The 20,934-nt window shown below is 40.4% G+C and overlaps 3 protein-coding genes and 1 long non-coding RNA gene across 4 annotated transcripts; 1 reads left to right on the top strand and 3 right to left on the bottom strand.

Moving 5' to 3' along the window:
- Window positions 1-2,538: 2,538 nt before the first annotated feature.
- Window positions 2,539-9,303, bottom strand: LOC102718059. Its single transcript, XM_015833891.2, has 11 exons — window positions 9,160-9,303; window positions 8,522-9,064; window positions 7,667-7,744; window positions 7,411-7,503; window positions 7,126-7,221; window positions 6,616-6,669; window positions 6,321-6,524; window positions 4,699-4,830; window positions 4,311-4,376; window positions 3,338-3,637; window positions 2,539-3,086 (listed from the first exon to the last, which is right to left on the bottom strand). The coding sequence occupies exons 1-11, from the start codon at window positions 9,220-9,222 to the stop codon at window positions 2,610-2,612; spliced, it is 2,106 nt and encodes a 701-aa protein (XP_015689377.1). The 5' UTR covers window positions 9,223-9,303; the 3' UTR covers window positions 2,539-2,609.
- Window positions 9,304-9,861: 558 nt separating this feature from the next.
- On the bottom strand, window positions 9,862-11,066 carry LOC102717773 (NDR1/HIN1-like protein 26). Its single transcript, XM_006648131.3, has one exon. It carries the CDS (start codon window positions 10,864-10,866, stop codon window positions 10,240-10,242), a length of 627 nt encoding a protein of 208 aa, XP_006648194.1. The 5' UTR covers window positions 10,867-11,066; the 3' UTR covers window positions 9,862-10,239.
- A 1,480-nt stretch (window positions 11,067-12,546) lies between these two features.
- Window positions 12,547-14,110, top strand: LOC121053656. The gene is made up of 3 exons (XR_005811194.1): window positions 12,547-13,056; window positions 13,188-13,250; window positions 13,898-14,110. It is a non-coding gene; the product is annotated as an uncharacterized LOC121053656 (long non-coding RNA).
- A 3,151-nt stretch (window positions 14,111-17,261) lies between these two features.
- On the bottom strand, window positions 17,262-20,911 carry LOC102717496 (FAM10 family protein At4g22670). The gene is made up of 10 exons (XM_040521371.1): window positions 20,660-20,911; window positions 20,393-20,557; window positions 20,208-20,295; window positions 20,045-20,125; window positions 19,888-19,952; window positions 19,484-19,624; window positions 19,286-19,402; window positions 18,837-19,046; window positions 18,687-18,744; window positions 17,262-17,641 (listed from the first exon to the last, which is right to left on the bottom strand). Exons 1-10 carry the CDS (start codon window positions 20,810-20,812, stop codon window positions 17,544-17,546), a joined length of 1,176 nt encoding a protein of 391 aa, XP_040377305.1. The 5' UTR covers window positions 20,813-20,911; the 3' UTR covers window positions 17,262-17,543.
- Between the last annotated feature and the right edge of the window lie 23 nt (window positions 20,912-20,934).

Raw genomic sequence — 20,934 nt, 5'->3', positions numbered from 1 at the left:
TCATTTTAGTGCTGTTGTTGTGGGTTGTGTTTTCTCTGATGTAAGTCATGATTGTGGGTTTACTTTGGTTAGTATTGATGATTTTAGAAATTTGGTCCAGTTTCACCCTGAGTCAATTTTATGGGCTTGAGCAGATTCCACATTAACCTGGTGAATATTTTTGTTCGTTCGTGCTATTGCTCATATATGTTTTTTGGTTTGATTTGATTATACTATGAGATATTGAGTTTTTTAGTTTGATATGCAGTACATCAGCTGCAGCTCAATTTGTAGCCTGAAACTATTTTGCAATTGCAAAGCTATGCTTGTTGATATGAAATAAGGTGACTGTACAGTCAGTCAATTACTCATGATATTATCCTATCTGGTCCCAGGATTTCGACCTTTATGCTTTACTGGCACTGGACACAGCTAATTCGTATATTTTGTAGTTGACTTGCCATGGACTATGAATGATTCCTTCGTGTTGATGGAGGCGCGGCCAGCATCAACATCTAATATATTGCCACAAACAGAATTGATAACCTTCGACAGTCACAACACGTCATCTGCCTTGGCCAGTTTCACTTCTCTTCCTTTATATATTTTTTCAGGGTATCAGCGTTCTCACATGAATGAATGGAAGAAATCTACATAAGCGATAAGTGAAAGTTCTTTTCTAAAATGCAACCACAATATGCCATATTATTTGATAAATTTTAGCTATCGGATATACTAAGAGATAAAAAGAGGGTGAATTAATCTTCACTATTGGATCATATGGCTGGTAAAAAAATCATCTATGAGGTTTCTAAAGATAAAGGTACCATAAGAAGGATGAAAAAAAAAAGAGGTTTATAGAAACAAATAAATAAGGTTGTGTGCATATAATTTTATGATTTGTTCCTTTTGTAAAAACTATTTTGCAAATAAATTCTTATCCTTTAGTAAATATTTATAGAGCTTCAAGCATTCAATACACAAGTGATGTGTTTATGTGAGAATAAATTACTTTATGAATAGCAATTTATGACAACAATGTGATATTTTTTGGGGCGGTGGTGGTATCGGAGAATACGAGCGCAACAATTCATGCAATTTTGGCGAGAGAGGAAGATCAAACCCTATTCCTAACCGTGGATCGTCACCCTTTTATCTATCCGATAATCTGAACTTATTGAAAAGCAAAAAAATAGGCTGCTAACGTGTTTGAGAAAAAAATACTAAAGGGCAGCGGGAGGACGATGGCATTAGGGGGCACAAGAGCAAGAGAAGAAGGATAAGAGCAAGAGAAGAAGGATAAGGTGGTTAGGAGGCGGTGGATCTGGTGACGAAAGCCGATTTTTTTTTAGAATTAAATTATTTTAATAAAAAATCGTAAAAGTAGAGGTCATCCGAGGAAAATCACGAATTTAGAGATTTTTTTAGAATTAAATTATTTTAATAAAAAATCATAAAAGTAGAAGTCATCCGAGGAAAATCACGAATTTAAGGATCTATCGAACGGTGGACGTTCGACTAGACCCTATCGAACGGAGTGAGTTTGACAGCGTATCAAACGGAATGAGTTCAACAGGACCCACCACCTGTTCGAGTACTAAGCCAGTCGGGCTTAACTACCGTAGTAGTTCGATAGGAGAGCCTGTCAAATAGGGGTAGTTCGACAAGTCCCTCTGTCGAACAGGGACAATTCAACAGGCCCTATCGAATTATAGCGCTGACAATCTAGTCCAATCTCCTTTTTAGTCGCACTCTGGCCGTTCAATAGGGTGATCTATATTCACAATTTTTTCTAGCTGGCCACTACTTTTATGATTTTCTATCTATTAAAATAATATTAACTCTCAAGAAAATTCGACGAAAGCCACTCCAGAAGGGTGAGAATTATGGTGAAGATAGTGGTGAGGCATTGGGTGGCGGACGTGGCGCAATTCGTCTTGTGTTTAGTAAAACCGAACTGTTGGACCATCCGATGTAAATTTTCTGTTGGAACGCACAAAGTGCAGGCACTTAACTAGTATTGCCTCTTATTTGAAAATTTTATGATTATTAGAAAAAAAAATAGTGACATAAAGTGCTATTTATGTTTTATCACCTAATAACAATAAAAACACTAATCATAAAACTTATTATTATTAAATAAGACAGATAGTCAAGTATTAAACACAAACAGTAAAAATACATTTTTTAGGACAGAGAAAGTACTCCCTACGTCCTATCCCAGAAAAAAACCAACGGAGAAAGTACTCTCTGCGTCCCATCCCAGAGAAAAAAGACCTATCTTTGGGTTAAATTTGGACACAACCTATGTACATATTCATCTTGATAAATTGGGTTTTCTTAGGATGGATGGAGTACTGTAATAAGGAAAAAAAACACGGCTTGCCATCCTTTGTATCAAGTCATGATGATGGCAAGCTGCCTATTCCTTAACTGTGTGCTACAGATCATACTAGAGCTGAGCCTGAAATACATCCCGAGTCGTACAGCAACGCTGTTACGCCAAAAGATAAGTTTACGTAACCCAGTTGATAATAGCAAAAAAAGCTAATTCAAAAATGCTATAACACCACCTCAATATTGACAAGGAATTCTCAAGTCAAAGTGAATGCCGACTATGGCATGTCATGTCACCTATAGTCCGTTGAAGCCCTAGGTTTACCGTTGTTCGAGGAGTTGAGGTGCAGTGAAACAAATATTACTCCGATAACCACTATCAAGCAGCCAACAAGCGTGCTGAAGAAAAGAGCCCCAGGATGTCTTGTCTGCACAAACCCATAGACTCCCCCCGATGTTACCAGAATAATATCAGTTAAACCATCACCAGAGAAATCTTCAAGAACCAGCGCATGGGTTGGAGGTGCAGGGAGTTCAATGGATGCCAATAAACCACCAGAAGGAGAAATCACCACAGCCTCCAGATCACCACCCGCTATGATAACCTGTTTTGGGTCATACGCTCGCAGAGAGAAAGCCTTCAAAGTTGGAACTACAATGTTTTCCGTCATCCCTGATGGAGACGGAAGGTTGGACCATGTTGCACCTGTTGACAGTTGCCATCTCCATATTGCATCATGACCAAGTAGACCTGGAGAGTACGAGGTCACCTACAATAATAAAGAAAGCCAATGTACTGCAGATAATGAGAAAAAGGTACAGAAAGTAAAGCTATAATTGTGACACAACCCAATAAGTAGTGATGTGGAGTTGATGCATTCAAATCACTAGAACAAAAATTTACATCTCCATATTAATTTATTTATGAATTGTTGCCCTACATGTGGAGCAACCGTCTATATCTAATTAACTATCATTAGTGATGGGAATTTCCTGTGAAAACAGTCAAGGGTGTGCTGACCTCTCCACGACTTGTAAGAAAGATGATATCCCCATGGCTTCCTCTAATGTGTTTATGACCATCATCTCTCTGGAGCAGAATAGGAGTCGCCACCTCTAAGCCAGTTGGATCAAATGTCCTCCCAAAACTTCTTGAAAAGTCACCATGATGAAACAAATTGAAATTGTTGTAATGGCAGATAGAAACATTAAAAAGTTGTTCCCGCACTGGCACACCAGATGTAGCAACTGCCCAACAAGGTTTCAGCACTTCCATTGAACCACTAACAACTGTTTGCTCAATGCCATTTGCACCAATAACCTAAGACATTATCAGTCAGTTTTACACTGGAAGATAACAATAACAAGTAGGGCACCAGTGAGGCTATTAACGAAAACAACTACAAGAAATTTGCATGCAAATATGGAAGCAAGGAAAAACATAAAATAAGAAATGATTATGGACTTATGTGCCTATTTATCCAATTCAGTAAAAGGATTACTACACAATAATATCCCATGATAAACATAACACAGATTGTTTATCACAAAGTAACAAGGGGACATTCTTGTACCATGTTCACAATTTTTTGTGTAAACATTGCATACAATTTTCACAGACATTTAAGAGAAAAAGCATATGTATAACTTTATTAAAAATTATATATTAGAACGAAAAGATGGTGAAACAAGTCAAATGCGTGAGAGAAAAAGAAAACACTTCAGTGTCACCAAAGTTCTAATTTAATAGAGTTCAATTTCTTCTCCTAGATTGAACTAAGTGAAAATTCTGAAACATTTTAATTAAGTTTTTCAATGACCAAAAATATAAGATGTGTAGTACACCATAACAGCTAACTCACATAATGGAATAATCCACACTTCCACAGTTCTCCTTGAAGTTGCAGAAAAAATATGAGTGGCATGAAGACTTGTATTCTAAAGAATGCAAATGAAAGCATTAACTGCAGCTCTAATCTCAATGCTCAACACACCTGAACATGGTCTAGAACCCCATCTCCATTAATATCTGCGTGAAGGCCTCCTTCTGTTAAATGAAGCTGGACATGGAAACAATTTCAGAAAATACAGTGAGAAAAAAGTTGATTGTGTTACAGACATGTAAATTATGAACGCACATGAATTATTATTTTCTTAGAAGGAAAATGATTGCTAAAGATATAGGCATCACATTTACATATTGAAGTGCAAACACAGATTGATTTTAGTGATCATTCAGTTAGCATTCAATAATATTTGCAGCCTGTTGTCAGCCAGCGAACTAGCCAATACAAATTTCTTTTAAAAAATAATGTACAACGAAATAAATTGGTAAGCTTTGGCACAGAGCTAAAAACCACAAAGATCACTGTATCTTACAACCTTGCAAACTGTGCGTCCAGAAGCTAGATGAACGGCCTCTATCCCTTCTTTTTCGTGGGCAACAACAACATTAGGAACCCACCAAACTTGAGTATAGTTGGTGATTGTCGGAACATAAAGTGTCCTTTGTGACTGCAGTAGAAGAAAGATGTTACATTTCATGATGAAGTAACCTGATATATGTAAGAATTTTTTTTGTGTGAGACCACTGTAATGGTGTTGGACAAAAATAGATAGAATGATGATGCAACAAAGAAACACCAAGCAATATATGCAAAGACCGCCTGAATATGCACTAGATGCAAAGAATTGAAGGACTGCACTGTGCACATAAAAGACGTCAGATGCTTAACGAATTGCTGAGCGAGTGTTTAGATAGTTATGCATTAGATCACTAATCAGAGGCAACAATTTAAATAGTAAGTGAAACTCACATAGGCATGAAACACAGAAAGCTATAAACAAAGTATTGAAGATCACAGATCATTGATGGAAGTAAATCCAATTACCAATCTAATCTTATTTTATATCTTATACTCTTTAAAAATGAGTTGAGTGATGGCATGTTCTATGCCCAACCCTACTCCAGATCTTTTGTGGCGTAAATATGTACACAGACGTTTTATTTGTTGACATCTATAGAAAATAATGCAACTTTGCTCACGGGTATATATAGGGCACGTTCTAACAGCTGATGAAGGTAGTACAGATCATTTGTGCCAGGCTTCCAAAAGTACAATTTCTCCAAACATTTTCAACTCAGCATTGCTTAGATAACTTTTCTAAGCTACGATTTGTTAGCTTTAAAATATTTAATTCATCCATATGAGCATTTTTTTTCTGTCCATAATCTATGCAATCAACCAGTTAGAACACAAGTCTCATATAATCATGTAGAAGTAGAGTGAGATAGTTTATTGATTACGGAGTATTTCATTGTACACTAAGTACATGATTATAGTAATAAAAAATGAACCACAAACTCATTAGGCAAGTATTTTATGTTGAAATTGACAGTTCTTACTTATCTACTATAATATATTTGCAGGAATACTGTTTAATACTAATATCGAAATACAGTAACTGGATCAGGAAAGAAATATGGGGCCTTCAAGACAAACATACTTGCAGCTAAAATGAGAGGATGCATTTTGAAATAGCCCTGTAAATAGGGAGGCCCTACTGGGCAAATAGTCACCAATTTTCTAACAGATGAACATCCAATCCACTCTTAAGAACCCTCACCTGCCCCTGACATCTTCTCTTTTTTCTTCTATCCCAACCACCTACAATGCCATCTTGCCCTGGAAACTGCAAGTACCACTGCCTCCACTGATCTGCCCCATTTCCTACTCTATCCCCCCCCCCCCCTCCCCCCCTCCTCTCTTGAGAGATCCTGCCCTGCACACTGGGCAACGCCATCCTCTCCATCTTGAGTAGCTCTGTGCACCACCACAAGCAGTCCTGCTCCTGGTGCCTATGTTTGCCGATGCAAGTTACTGCAGCCTGCTTCCACATAACTCCCCTCCCTCCCCAAAAGCTCCAACCCAAGAACAAGAGCACAGATGACACGCTAGTACATAAAAATATATGTGTGACCGGTGTGAGAGGGAGCATTATACCTTCTTGATTTTGTTAGAGTTAGCCATATCTGCAGCTTTCCCAATCACATTTGCTAACCTATTGGAAACATCCTTTCCAGGTGGATTGTGTTCACTTGGCTTGTGCACATTATTTACAACAGCTTTTCCAGGTGTTTTCTTTAGTGTCTTCCTCTTATGCTTCCTAAAATGGGAAAGTTGTAGAAAAGTATCCTCTCTCCTGTCCTGAAAAGGAAAAAAATCCAACCAAGTTTGACCATCTCAAAAAATTAAACTAGAGAAACAATATGAAGTAACAAGCATCTCATATTGTTACCCAATGATGAGGCATGACCCCAAGAACTGATTCTCTGAATTCTCGACACTCAAACTGAAAATTTATATATGCTGTGTTAGCTTGTAATGAGATAATATTTTACAAGGACCAGCTGTAGCATCTATGTGGTAAAATAACAGCAGATCTGGTATTGATATCCAAATCAAAAGCAACATGGTAGCAGGGTTTGGTATTTCACTAATCCACTAGAACTTGTTCAAAGATTTTTAGGCTAGGTGACCTCCCAACTCCAAATGATATTGCCTCATCAATCAGCAAGCAGCAGCATGCAAAGAATGATGAAGGAATTCAAGCAAGTGTGGCTACAGATGCTAAGTTGCCAACAAAGAACAAATAGATTTGAAAATATATTCATGCAGAACATAAGTAAATCATGCTGGTGGACATAAGAGGGAATACTGAATATGCTCCACCTATACTGCCTAAAGATGACCGGCATAATAATAATTAAACCAAGCTAACAAAGAACCAAGTAGAAACAATTACCACCTGACCAGGATGACGACTATTAAGGGAATGAGCATCAAGCTTGTAATTGTGTTGTGGTATCAGCACTGAAGCATCGGATGGTTGTGATGGGATATTCTGCTTTGTCAAACAGAAACACATAAATAGTGTAAGGCAAGGTTTCCTCCATAGCTATTCCAAGCTACTCATGTCTAGTGTATGCTAACCAACAACACAAAGTGACACAAATGCAAAGAAGTGGAAACATCCTTAAAATAAACTGTACGACCTATAAAGTAGAAGTTATGAAATAGAGGATGGGCACACCTCATTCTTTCGGCTCCATCTTAATTCACCAGTACGACCAGCAAAAGCATAAAGGGCAAAATGGCGCAGGTCTGCAGTGCCTGTCTCAGAAGCCTGCATGACATCAAAGTAAAAAACCAGCAAAGGAGCAAGGATACAACATTACGATCTGGTAGTTTTATCAATATATTATTATAAGATTTTGCTCACTGTTGTATCTCATGGGGTCACAGAGACTACAAACTAATGGATAAGCTAAGAAATACAAGAAGATAACCTGCTTCTCACTGGCGCTTCTACGGTGCTCTTCTCTGTTGTGTTCTGACATCATAAATTCATCGAAAAGATCTGCTGACTGACAAACAAGTTACTAGCATAAGCTAACATATTCAAGCCAAAGGGGCTCAAATATCATTAATTCATTACCAGCACATATGGCTGGGTATTACTTTTCAGTGATATACATATATTTCTTTCTTGTAGCGGTTCTAGGGGAAGGAACTACCTATTCCGACCGGGGAGAACAGATTGCAGCAAAATGGTCAGACATTTTATGATAGAATTAAAACTTTGAAGTTGCTATAATTATTTAGAAATGTAACGAAAATATGGGCTCCAAATAGAGATCAGCAAATACTATAAAAGAAATAAATCAAAGCCTATTGCAGAGGAGGAAAATAATCCCGCCTCGCTTTGCTTGACTAACAAACGAGGGATGGTTCTATGCTGGTGACCAACCGCTATTCCACAACGCAATTTGAGAAACTAATATGGTTACTTTTGAATTATTTGGGCATTGTTCTTGATACACCTTTACAACCTGCATCTCGTCTTTTGTTTTAGCTGGACAAACGTGCCAGTTGAAACTTATAGAGGACAAACTCAACATTTTTGGTAGAAAAGCCACAGCATCGCAATAGAAAAAAAATATGAACGGAAATGTGTGTTTGGAGATATGCAGATGAAGAAGTGGGGCAACATAAGGTTTCGATATGGAAATTGATTATTGTGTCCGTGTTGCATGATAGAGAAGGGGAAAAAGAAAAGGATGAGCAGTAGTGGTACTTAAAGTAAGCAGGTTGCATAGTAGTAGTAAGAAAACCAACTGGTTTGGAGTGAGAAGAAAGTGTACATGATGTTGCATTTCCATTCTTCCTCCCACAATGACCAGGCCTGCATCACCATGCTTGAGAGTGTAGTTGGTTATGGAAATAGCCACCTCCCGATGGTGCGCACCGTGGGGGAAATCGTCCTGGAGATTAGCCTCCCAGAGCTTCTTGAGGTTGTGGTCGAAGCACATGACGGACCATCCGGAGGTGACGACGACGAGGAGCTGCTTGGAGGGGGTGTGGGCGTGGGCGTAGTGGCGGTCGACGGAACCGACGGCCATGGCGACGGGGCGCCTCCCCGAGGAGACGCGGACGTTGGCGGGGAGCAAGGAAACGTCAGCCATGAGGCGGGCCTCGTGGAAGGAGGCATCGTCGGGGGAGGGTCTGGCGTGGGGCTGGAGAACCTGGATCTTGGCGTCGTGGGTGGGGACGAGGACCTCGGGTTTGCCGTCGCCGTTGAGGTCGGCGACGAGGGGAGAGGGGAGGCGGTCGGCGTCGTGCTTGATGGGGTAATCGGCGTCGGAGAGGTGGTACCAGGCCTCGCGGAAGGAGAGGTCGCCGTCGTGCTGAAGGATCCAGAGCGGTTAGGGTTTGGAATTACTACGATCCCAACGAAGAAGAAGAAGAAGAAGAAGAAGAAGAACGGATGCTACTGAGTGACCTGCAGCGAGAAGAAAACGGCGAAGGCGGCGAGGAAGAGGATACCCAGATCTCGCTTCCGCATCTCCGACTCCGGCGAGGTTGCTCGGCTCTCTCTCTCTCTCAGTGCCCAGGAAGGGGAAGAGGAAGAGGCCACTTGCAGAGGCGCACACACACTGACAGCAGGCCAGCCTATGGCCCCAAATCCAGCGCCTCTATTTTCTTTGGATGGCCCATATTATGTATGGGCCTTGTGCCGTTGAACACCGCAGTGAATTTCCGAGAGGAAATCTCATATACAAATATTCGATTACTTAGAGTTCTGACAGGCCATACCAGAAAATACTTCATATCGTCTAACATTCTGAAAATAGAGAAAATATTGCTTCATCATATACTCCATCACATCCTCTCTCTCTCTCTCTCTCTATATATATATATATATATTACCATCCCTATTGAGATTGAGAGGGATATTTTATATTTGAATGTTCTTTCTCCTTACTCTAAATCTCAATATTTAATATTAAGATAAAAAAACAATAATAACATAAGAGAATGTGGTTATAAAATATTAATAAAATATATATGAACGATGTAATATGGATTATCTGTTGAATTGATAATTAATATGAAAAGAATCTATTTTTATGATAATCCAAGGAGCGATATGGATTATCAAACTGAGATTAGCTACCGAAAATGCTTTAGCAGCTCTACTGTCTAAAAGCAAAGTGATATGTTCTCTTTCGCCCTATACGTCACCGTTTTTTCCTTACCCCAAGTCACACAAGCATCCACAAAAGAGAAAAAAAAAACAATTCTAACGAAATTTATAAATTAAATCAAAACTTGAAATACGATTCAAGCCTTTACCAGATTGTTTATCGCACAACACGACATCACAGATGGTAGTACTACGTATGTACAGCTAGAGCTAGTACGTGATTAATAACTACTTACTGCATAAAGATCAATATATATTGTAGGAGTATTATTTGTATAGATTACCCCTCCTCCTCCTCCTCCTCCGAAACGAAAGGGAATCATTTTTTTTATTATTATATTCCTGATTCCTCCATGCATACATTTGTTAATACGGCTAGGCGATGGTGGTAGCGCAGCGAGAGTCCTCTTGGGCGACGACGGCGCTCTGCGACTGCTGCAGCAAAACGACGGCGATGCAGTCAACGATGAGGTCATGGCGACCGGTGACCCAGGCAGCAACCTTCCAGCGGAGCTGCCCCTCCAGACGGAGCCTCAGCAGCGCCCGCCCTCCCGCCGCTGCCGGCGGCGGTGGCGATGGCGAGGACAGGGACGCGGAGAGCACGGCATCGCCCTGCTGTGGCGGCTGATTGAAGGGCGGGAGCGGCGAGGGGGCGGTGAGAGGGAGTCCGGCGTAGGAGGCGCGAGCCTGGAAGCGGTCGTAGAGGGCGGCGGCGTGGGCGTTGGGGTTGTGGGCGGCGAAGGCGGCGTTGATGGCGACGACAGAGGACGAGTCGTTGGCCGTGGAGGTGGAAGTGGAGGTGGTGGCGGCCAGCAGAGAGAAGCGCGGGGAGGATGGCCGGAGAAGGAGCCACAGGATGAGTGACAGCGACGCCAGAGAGGCCACCGTCGACGACGCGGCGATCAGAGCGCGGCGGCGAGATCGGCCGTGGCCGGGCAGGGAGCGATGGTGCTTGTAGCTGTAGGAGCAGTCCCTGGGAGACTCATCCGTGATCAGAGACATGATCGATCGATTCAACCCGGCCTCCTCGACCTCGAGTGGGATCGAGGAGGATATCCAGCCAGCCACCAGATCGAATTATTGCTTGCTTTTGCTTTGCTTTGCTGCTCCATCAAGGCACATCCATATCGATATCATAAGATGCTAAAGTATATGCACACTGATGCTATTAGTACTAGTAGCTAGCTAGAGAGCCACTCAAGCTCCACGCACATATACGTAACTAAGGTCTTCAACCAAGCAATCATGGGGTTAACAGAAAGAAGGAAAAAAAAACAAAGCAAGAAAGCGATCGATCCCCCATCCTCTCTTCTTTTTCAAAAAGCAGTAAGAACAGCTGATGTATGCTTCTGGATTCTTTGGTTGTCAAATGGGGAGAGCATGATCAGTGACTGACGCAGATAACCACCGAACAACAACAAAAAAAAAAAAAAGAAACACATCAAAAACAAATGCAAGGAGATCATATATAGGAGTATATATCTCTACTAATATAAAAAGGAGGAATTGGAATTTTCCTATAGCCACCCCAACATATGTATACAAGATTGACTTAATCAATTTTACACCGTTAGATATAGGTATCCAATGGCCTAAAAACAATCTGAAATGTCTCTCTTACAATCCTAGACAGGACACACCCTCTAACCAATCCATCTACGTGCGCCCTCCACGCCGTTAACCAATTCTCATTAATGTCACCCTCTACGACATCTCTTCCCCACCACCGGCCGCACCCCACGCCGTATTGCCCCGCCGCCTGCTGCACCCACGGTCCCGACTTTCGCCCCAACACCGACGCCCATCGCCGGCCACACCCCCATGCTGTGTCTGCCCCGTCGCCTGCTGCAACCACGGTCCCGGCTGCCGCCCCCACGCCGACGCCCGCCGTCGGCCACACCCCATGCCACCGGCTGTCCCCACGCCGCCGCCCGCCGCCGGTTGCCCTCCTCATCATGTTTGCCCTTCCGCCGCCGCTATTCTCTCCTCCAAAGTGTTCCACAACAATCTCTATACGTTGCTCCAGGCCACCATTGTTGTCCTCTGCTCCAAGGCGCCGCCATGGCCATCGCGGTCCACTGCTCCAAGGTGTCGTTGCTGCTGTATTTGCCTTCCATGATTCCGTCCGCACTCCTTCAAAGCATCGCCATCGCAAGGTTTGCTTGATTCTCTCCCTCCTTTGAGTCACTCCCTCTGTGATCTCTTCCTCTGCTGGGCTGCACCGGCTCACCCTCTGTTGTCATCATCGTCAAACTTTATCTAGCACAACTTTACTACAACCTATAACGCAGGTGGCGATGTGGTGACCCTGGCCAACCAGCAACATTTTCTTAGCATGTGGATTCCATCTACCAGATCTGGTGATTAGGCTGCTGATGAGATGTTGGCGCTTTACAGGTTGATGGGGAGCACTTCTATTAGAAATATCGTGGCATATGTAGGTACGTTTTACCGAACCATGAATTCTCTTAAACATGGTCAACTGGTAATGTCTCTCTAATGCATGAATGCGATTATGTAGGGACTTAATCGGTTGTGACTATGTCTAAAAATATATGTTCTCAACATGAATGTGATTATATGGATTTATCTAAAACAAGTGATTGTGTAGGGAGGTAGTCAGTCACCGCAGTGACTATGTCAAAAAATTGTTTGGACTATCTTTTCTTTGAAAATTGTACTTAGGAATCTTAAGATGATTTCCTTTTCAAAGTTTCTGAGCTAACTGAAATTGTGGTGAGCTTCAATTGAGTTGGAGGGAATGACAAATCCGTCCACTGACAAAAATATGGTGAATATACTTCTACATCTCTATACTAGAAATAGATTTCTGCTCTTTCAATTTTCTTTTTGTATATATAAGGTGTAAAAATGTTAACATTGTGATTTCTTCATACACATGCTAATTTGTTTTTTTTTTTTGGTTTGTGTGTGTGATTTACAAAATACCGGAGATAAGAAGAAGCCAACATGCAGTATTTATCCATCTGTATGTGGCTGCAGCGGTAACTAGAAGTGGTGGGTAAGGGTGAGCAGGGGCAGGTGTTTGAAGAGATGTAACATATACACTGTGATCGTTGTGTAAGCTGCCCATAGCTTCATCTGCTGTTCTCCCGGCAATGGATCTCATTATTCTCCATTGATCAACAGCATGCAATTGATCATAAGTGCAGGGAAAATCAATACATGGATGTAAGATCCATAGTTTTAATTTATTTTATTTTGCTCCACTACATCGAGGGACAAGTTTGCTCTTATAAAAGAAAATTTGATCATTCTACATCTTTGACATCACTAAGTTTGTTAATTAATCATTGATATAGTTCAACCAAATGGTGATATGCAACAAGTTCCTTTGGTGGCTGCAAAACTAATGATCTCAACAGGTATGGCAGTCCTCTCCTATAAATTTTCCCATGCTTTAGGAAATCAATGAAAGCTGAACAGAGGTACATGCAGATTTGCAAACAAAGATAATGGACAATCCCTGGTTTTAGAGCATGGAATATATTTAACACCAATATTGCATTAGTGCTTGTTTTCACTATCTGACAATTATGTCCTAATTATTGTCTTTTTAGGTCTAATTTGGCAATGTCCTCTTCTAAAATATGTTTAACTATTCTCTTGGTTTTGTTCAGCCATCTCATTTTACATTTATATGTAGGAGTGAGGGGATGGTTATCATTTTTCTGTTTGTTTATGCAATTATGCATGTATGCAACTATAATGGCTAGCCATTGAGGTGGCCTTAGTCGTAAATGGCTAGGAAAAGATAGCTGAAAGCAGGTAACGGCCCAATGCACTTGACAATTGAGCTTGCCTGTGTTGACTGCATTACCATTTTCTCATGCTCTGGTATAAATGTCTAGCTGCTAACTGCTAAGCATTCTAATTACTCTCATGGTCAAGCATACACATTGATATTGTGTCACCATGCGGAGAATCACCCTTTTACTATATTAGTCCATCCATTAGTGAGCTAATAAAGAACAAAAAATTTTTAATTATGCTATTGCCGTACTGTTTGCAGGAAGAGAAGCTCTTTCGATGCAACCAACGATTTTTCAGAAGAGCCAATAATCCTTTTCTAAAATTTTCTCTCATTCACAACTAGATTTGGTTGTTCTGTATGCTTCTATCTATGTGTGCATGTTGTTTCCGGTCAATTTCATTTGCATAGAGAGATTGGAGAATGGCTAGGTACAAAATTTATGGATATATAATTGACAAAGGTTATTATGTCCTTTACCTGCAAAGAAACATTATAAATAAATCATAGTATGCTTACTTCTCTTTGATGCACATTTACTTACTACTATGCATGTTGTGAACCTTTTCATCAGTAAAAAGTGCAGGTCGGAAAGATAGCTAGCCATTGCTACCCATGTATTGAAATTAACAACTAAAATTGCTAGAGACAGCAGCATGAAGTATTTAGCGTAGTTGAACATTCCATTCTCTTCATTCTCAGGGGTGAAAATTTTGGTGCTTATTATCTTTGTTCGGCTGATGAGAACATTCATGTATAAGATGCATACAAATTGGTACTTGAAAGTAACTGCTACGTACCTATAATGAGAAATTAGCAAGAAGTTGCATGGTTTGTATTCCTCTTTACACTCTTATGATAATACAGAGTTTTAGCCTGATCTATGTTTTAGATGGTAAAATGGAAGGCAATTTCACAAGGGCATCATTGTCATTAATTTGATACTGCAACAATAGCTATGATAATCGGACTCTGATAGCGTAGCGGTGACTAGAATGGGAGATCCAGATGGTTGGGTTAATTTTTGAATGATTTCGGTTCATTCGACTACTTCTCCATTAACTAGACAAACCATCTTTTTATGATTGAGAAGAAATTTACTTTATTTTGGAGGAGAAAAAATTTACTTTAAAGGCCATTCTATTGGTTATTGACAACCATGTTGAAGCATATATGCTTGTCCTCGCTAATTTCATGCTCATAAAAGCAATCATTGTAGTGGTATCTACATATAATGTCCGGCTTATATTCAACCTGCTATGTTCACTTTTAATATGTAATGAAGAAATAATGATTCTAAGCTTTTATATTTCTGATGTGAAATAAAAATAATATTTTCTACTTTTAGTATTATTTTATATGAAACAAAATGAACTAGCTTTGTTATGTGGTTTCTAATATTTATTTGGATATAACTAACGACTTAACCAACATATATATATCGAAACGTGCTTTGTACGTGCATGAGTACTAGTCGTCAATCATATAGGAGAACGATCAACCGCTGATTTTTGTTTTACATTCGCTGTGTTAGATGAATCGTGTGCAGTTTGTGCTATTCCCTCCGTCTAAATATATAAAATATATTTTTTCCATTTAAAAAAATTCTAAGAATAAGAAGAAATAACTAGTATACTCTTATTAAACAAATAGTGTTTGTGATGAGAGAGCAGTTGAGAAGTATGACGAGAAAAAGATTAAATTAGAATAGATGGATGCAACAAACTAGCACTATATGATATCTTACATTTAAGGGGAAAAAAACTTAAAATCATTTATATATTTGAACGGAGGAGTATTAGGCCGAAGTAAGCTAAGGAGTCGCTAGCAAATAAACCCAAAATTCCAGAATCCACACAGTATCTGGAAAGTGCTCCACGAAAGGGGGTGGATTAATGTATGCAGAAAATCCGTGAAACTTTCTGTCACAACTGTGGTATAGAAATACTATCAGAGGAGAAGATTATTGTTTGTGAACCTTCATTGTCAACTTTATTTTGGGGGTTGCTGAAAAGTGCTGCCAAACTCTATGGTGGGCTTGGAATGTTTTGGCAAAAGGGGTCCAAATGCCCAGTGCTGGAGTACTTAACCATCTCATTGTCAAGTTCACATACGGGGCAGCAGGGCAGGTACGCATGGAATTTCTATTTTCTATAAAGTTAATGTCATAAAGCCACGTCACCTTAATTGTTTTTAGTCTTAGAATAATACATCAAAGACGTAAATTAAGACATATCATCTGAATTATTTTTAGCCTTAGGATGATACGTAAGGGAATAAATTAAGCCACACCATCTCAATTGTTTTTAGCCTTAGGATAATCCATTAAGGATGTAAATTGCATCACTTTATATCACCTTAATTGTTTTTAGCCTTTGGATGATTCATCAAAAGTATAAATTGCATTTCTTTCTCCAAAAGTCGGAATAATTAACTTTTTGCCACTCTTAGAAATGATGCTAATATATTTGCCACTAAGCTCACATATTATAGACACATAAGGACCCACATGTTATAGACAGCGGATGGCAAATATATTAGGTGTCATTTCTAAGAGTGGCAAAAAGTTAAATGTCCCCGAAAAGTTACACCGTAAAGCCTAATCATTTATAACCTAAGGATAATTGATAAAGACACAACAGTATATAAACACATGAAAAAAAATCGTACGATAGGTAAGAAAGATTTTAGAATTTATATCTATTATATTATCACATAGTCGTGGGGTATCCATCTGTTAGTTCTTGTAGTGCAGTGCCACAACTTTGCTCGTGTGCATCCCTGTCAAGTATAATCTTCTCGTTGGAATACCATACAAGCTCCAAAGAAAAGGAAAAGCATATGCATATTTAGATACACAAGTTAAGGACCTTAAGATTGCCTTCAAACGAAAAAAAAAGCCAGATCATGCCAGTCTTATCTGAAACTTGATTATGGCAATTTCTAATGATATTGTACTATGCTGTAACCATAGGCTTGACCTGAAAAGAAAATTATAACAATTCAACCTGGCTAGGTCGTTGGGTTTCCTCGAAACGACGGCATTGTCCAGTAATAGTCGACAGAGCAGGCCACGAACTATTACAACCTAGGGGTGATTTGGCTTATTAGGTGAAAAGGTCAATCTATTTGTTATCCATGTTCTCAACGATCTAAAATCAGGACTGAAAATAAACTATAAAGACAACTTCAAAATAAACTTCAAATTTAAGGTTAAAACTAGCAAAGACAAAAGATGAGGATGCTAAACATCTATTTCATTGCATGATCAATCACATCATGCAACTCAAATTTTAAATTTCAACTTACAAACATAAATACAAGCAAAGACAAAAGATGAGGATGCTATCACATCATACGAAAACTGAGTGATTGATTGTTTGACTTTTTCATGTAAAAAACCAAATTGCATATTTGCAAACAAAAATAACTTATGAATAAAATTATTATATACATAGAAAAACTGGAAAAATAAATTTCGGTAAAAATCTACAAAATTAACTTCAAATTTAAGATTGAAAATTTAAATTTTAGCATATAAGCCTAAGCAAACGCGAAAAGATAAGGCGTACAACCAACTCAAACACGCTCAAGTACGGACACAAGGGCACAAAGCACAAATCGATGAATGGGGCAAATGTTTACCATCATATCCCCTATCTCCAAAATCCTCGCTGTCCCGTCCCTAATAGATACTAGTGGCAATGGCATAGAGTCAACATCCAGAATTTCCAAAGAAAGTATTTCTACATATACATCCACCGATTAATACCACAAACTAAAAACATCTCCAGATGCACAAAAAAGAGACCTAACAAGAGAGACTGTCCAACGTGCTTTTGCTCCTCACAGAACACTTGACACCGTTACCAAATAACATTTTTCTCACACCATGAGCTCAGAACGTTCACTGGGACCCATTGAATTTTGCCATCATTTTTGCTATGATAGGGCCCACCTTGGGGTTGGCTTGGTGCCTCGCAAAGTTGGCAGGATTATTCATCACTGGGAAAAAAAATAAACAGACAGTGAAAAAACAAATTACATTCATGTGAGTAGAAAAGTGTAGCCTGTAACACTACAAACCCTCTTAACCTAGAAAATTTGTATTGATAAAACTAATGCAGCATGGTTTTAAACTTCTAATGCCCTCATGACTTCATAATGCAACATTGTCTAGGGACATTTTTGCAGAGCCCTCATGACTTCATAATGCAACATTGTCTAGGGACATTTTTGCAGCATGCAGTTTTCTTTGGACATGGGCTGGTAGCCGGGTACCCAGATACAAAGATAACATGCTCAACATATTTATTTGACTATGCATTACGGCAGTGAACTGTTAGAATTGCAACAAATATAGAGGATATCACCAAATATACAAGTATAATGCAATAGACACTGGTGAACAGAAACATTTGTCTTCATTCACAAAAGAATGTGGTTATGGGATCCGTGTTTATATAAAAGAATCAACTAGTCAAAGTTATATACTGTTGACTTTGCAAGGTACAAAACAGCATTACTGTTTGACTGGATGGAACAATCAAACTCACGAATTGCAGAATCTCGTTGCAATGCTGTCATGGGCTGAAAATCTAGACTAATACAAGGAATAAGGATAGCATTGAGCATAGAAAGTCCAATAGCCTCTAGTAAACAGAAATTTCCGAACTCAACAACTTAATAATTCCATTTAGGGTGGCATTACCATTAGAGAAAATAAATAACATGTAAACTATGCTCTAATATCTTTGGAAGAACTAACGCACTCCCTTCATAACTCCTGACAAGCCACAATAAAACCAACTTACCTACCGTTGACTCATATCCACCTATCCGTTATGGCTACTTCCCTTTTAGACTACAGAAAACAGTGTCCAGTATGTATGAACAATTAAACATCACACTCAATGGCAATTGTATAACCAATTAACCATTTAGAACTTCTTTACCATCCGGATTTTAATCACAAGAGTTCAGAAACAGTGCTATGATGGGACATGAACTTTTTCACAAGTGAATCACAATTTGCAATGTAAAAACATACCATCTTGAAGAGCTGCCATAACCTCGGGGTCACCAAATGCTGCCATCAGATCAGGGTCCTGTTGAAGAGGGAATCATATATATATTAGTGTAATGTCTGTCATCTTGAGGAACAAAAACCAATGTAAGTAGCTAATTCTAAATCACTTACATTCAGAATTTTACTCATATCGACATTACCAGGAACACCTCCAGGCATAGCACCCCCAGGGAAGCCACCAGCCATTCCTCCTGGGAAGGCTCCTCCAGGCATCCCACCTGGGAAACCTCCACCAGGCATCCCTCCTGGGAAGCCCCTGGGAGATGCACCTCCTGAGCGACTTGATGATTGCTCCTTCCGCTTGGCCTTTTCATAAGCAGCCTGGTAAAAAAACACAATATAGAATCATTAGCAGTATCATTTGGGCCCATTTGATCTGAACCTGAAAAGGAGCACATGGGAACCAAGAGAAAAAATTGGCATAGCATATTTGGGGCAATCAAATTGACTGGGCAAGTTTTGGTCAACTTTGGCTCTGAAAGTACTAGTGCCACATGTAGTGGGCCTGTGCCTAGTGGCTACCTAACCAAAATTTTGGGATCAAACTAAACAGGAAGTACCTGTGCTTCTGCCCGTCGACGGAACCGATCACGCTCAGCTCTCTTTTCGTCCCTCTCTTTCCGGAGCCGCTCATATTTCCTGCGATGTTCTACTATCTTGTGTGCATTAGGCTCCACCTGCAAGATTATCAGTGCCACATAAAATTACATGAGCTTTTCATATTAAGAAGGGGAAGAGGTGTGCAAACAAAATTCAACCTTCTTGAGTACAGCATTGATCTCATCATCATAATCCATGTTCGATGCTGTGTGAAGATCATGAGCAGCTTCCTCCCATTTGCCAAGCATAGCATAAGCCATTCCACGAGTTTTATAGCCTTTTGCTGAGTCTGGGTTAATCTACATAACAAGGACCGGTCAGGTCAAGAGTACCTGAAGGTGACATAATCAACAATAAGGTAGCATAATGAATAATATCACTGATAACCCTAGGTGGCCACCTTGTCCATCTAGACTAGTAGGCTGTGCTCTACCAGCCTGGGGCAAGCACAGACTATCAACCTTGCAAAAAGTTCAGTTCTGTCTGTTGATTTCACATAAGGTACATGGAAAAGTTTCACTTGAGCAAGAAATAAAAAAAAAAGAGAGAAAAAACGTTTCACCTCTAAAGCAGCATTTGCGTCACGGATGGCAGCGACAGGTTTCTTCATTTTGATAAACACAGATGCTGCATAAACATATGAGTTCCACAACTCGGTCAGTGTTTACACATGTTATACGGTTAAGATGGATTGTATAGAGCATGGAGAGGCCGCCTACCTCTAGTACCATACATGATAGCTGAGAGTGGATTGAGCAGTATTGCGTTGGTAAGATGCTCAATAGCTTCTTCCAGTTTTCCTGAGAAACAATGACGCATGGATTGCGGAATCAAATGGAAGCCAGCTAGAATAAGGCCAAAGGGGAGGGGGGAATAGAGCACCTTCAGACATTGCTTCCATCGCCTTGCTTTTTGCCTCCTGTGAGGCATCACGATTTTCCTCGGTCACCTCGATAGAAGGATCTCCCATCTGCCATTAACAAGATGGGCGTGGTGTGAAGCCGAATTGTCAAGAGCATGATTTGTGGGGATTGAGAAGGGGATAGGGTAGGGTATTAGGGATTTACCTTTTGTGGAGGGTCTTGATGGTCAGATTCCACAATGTCTCCTTCAAGTTCAAGATCAGACTCGACGATCTCCTGGTCAAGCTCGTCCGGCTCCGGAGTGGCATCCCTCATGTTGAGATCGTCGTCGTCGTCTTCTTCGTCGTCGATGTCATCCATAGAGGACGGCTTTTTAAAAAGAAAAAAATGGACACTTTGGCGCAGTGAGGGAAGATGAAATGCAGAAATGGGTGCAGAAGATCGACCCGGGGGGGGGGGGGGGGATCGGACCTTGGGGGCCTTGAAGGCGGCGGCGGGGAGGTGGGCGCCCAGGCTCTCAAGATAGTCGCGGAAGAAGGCGAGGTTGGGGTCGGCGAGGAGGGAGGGGTCCTTCTTGCAGGCCTCGACGAAAGCACGGAGCTCGCCAACGCGAGAACCATCCATGGCGGATCTCCTCTCGTTCCTGCTGCTGCGTTGAGTTGGGTTAGGGTTTAGAGGGTTGTCCTGTGCTGATCAATTTTCTCGTACTACTAGTGGAGAAGAGGTGTGAGGAGGAATCGGCTCTT

Source organism: Oryza brachyantha, chromosome 2 (genome assembly GCF_000231095.2).
Source record: "Oryza brachyantha chromosome 2, ObraRS2, whole genome shotgun sequence".
Taxonomy (NCBI): Eukaryota; Viridiplantae; Streptophyta; class Magnoliopsida; order Poales; family Poaceae; genus Oryza; species Oryza brachyantha.
Note: the sequence above shows the minus strand (reverse complement) of the source record. Positions and strands in the feature narration are given on the sequence as shown.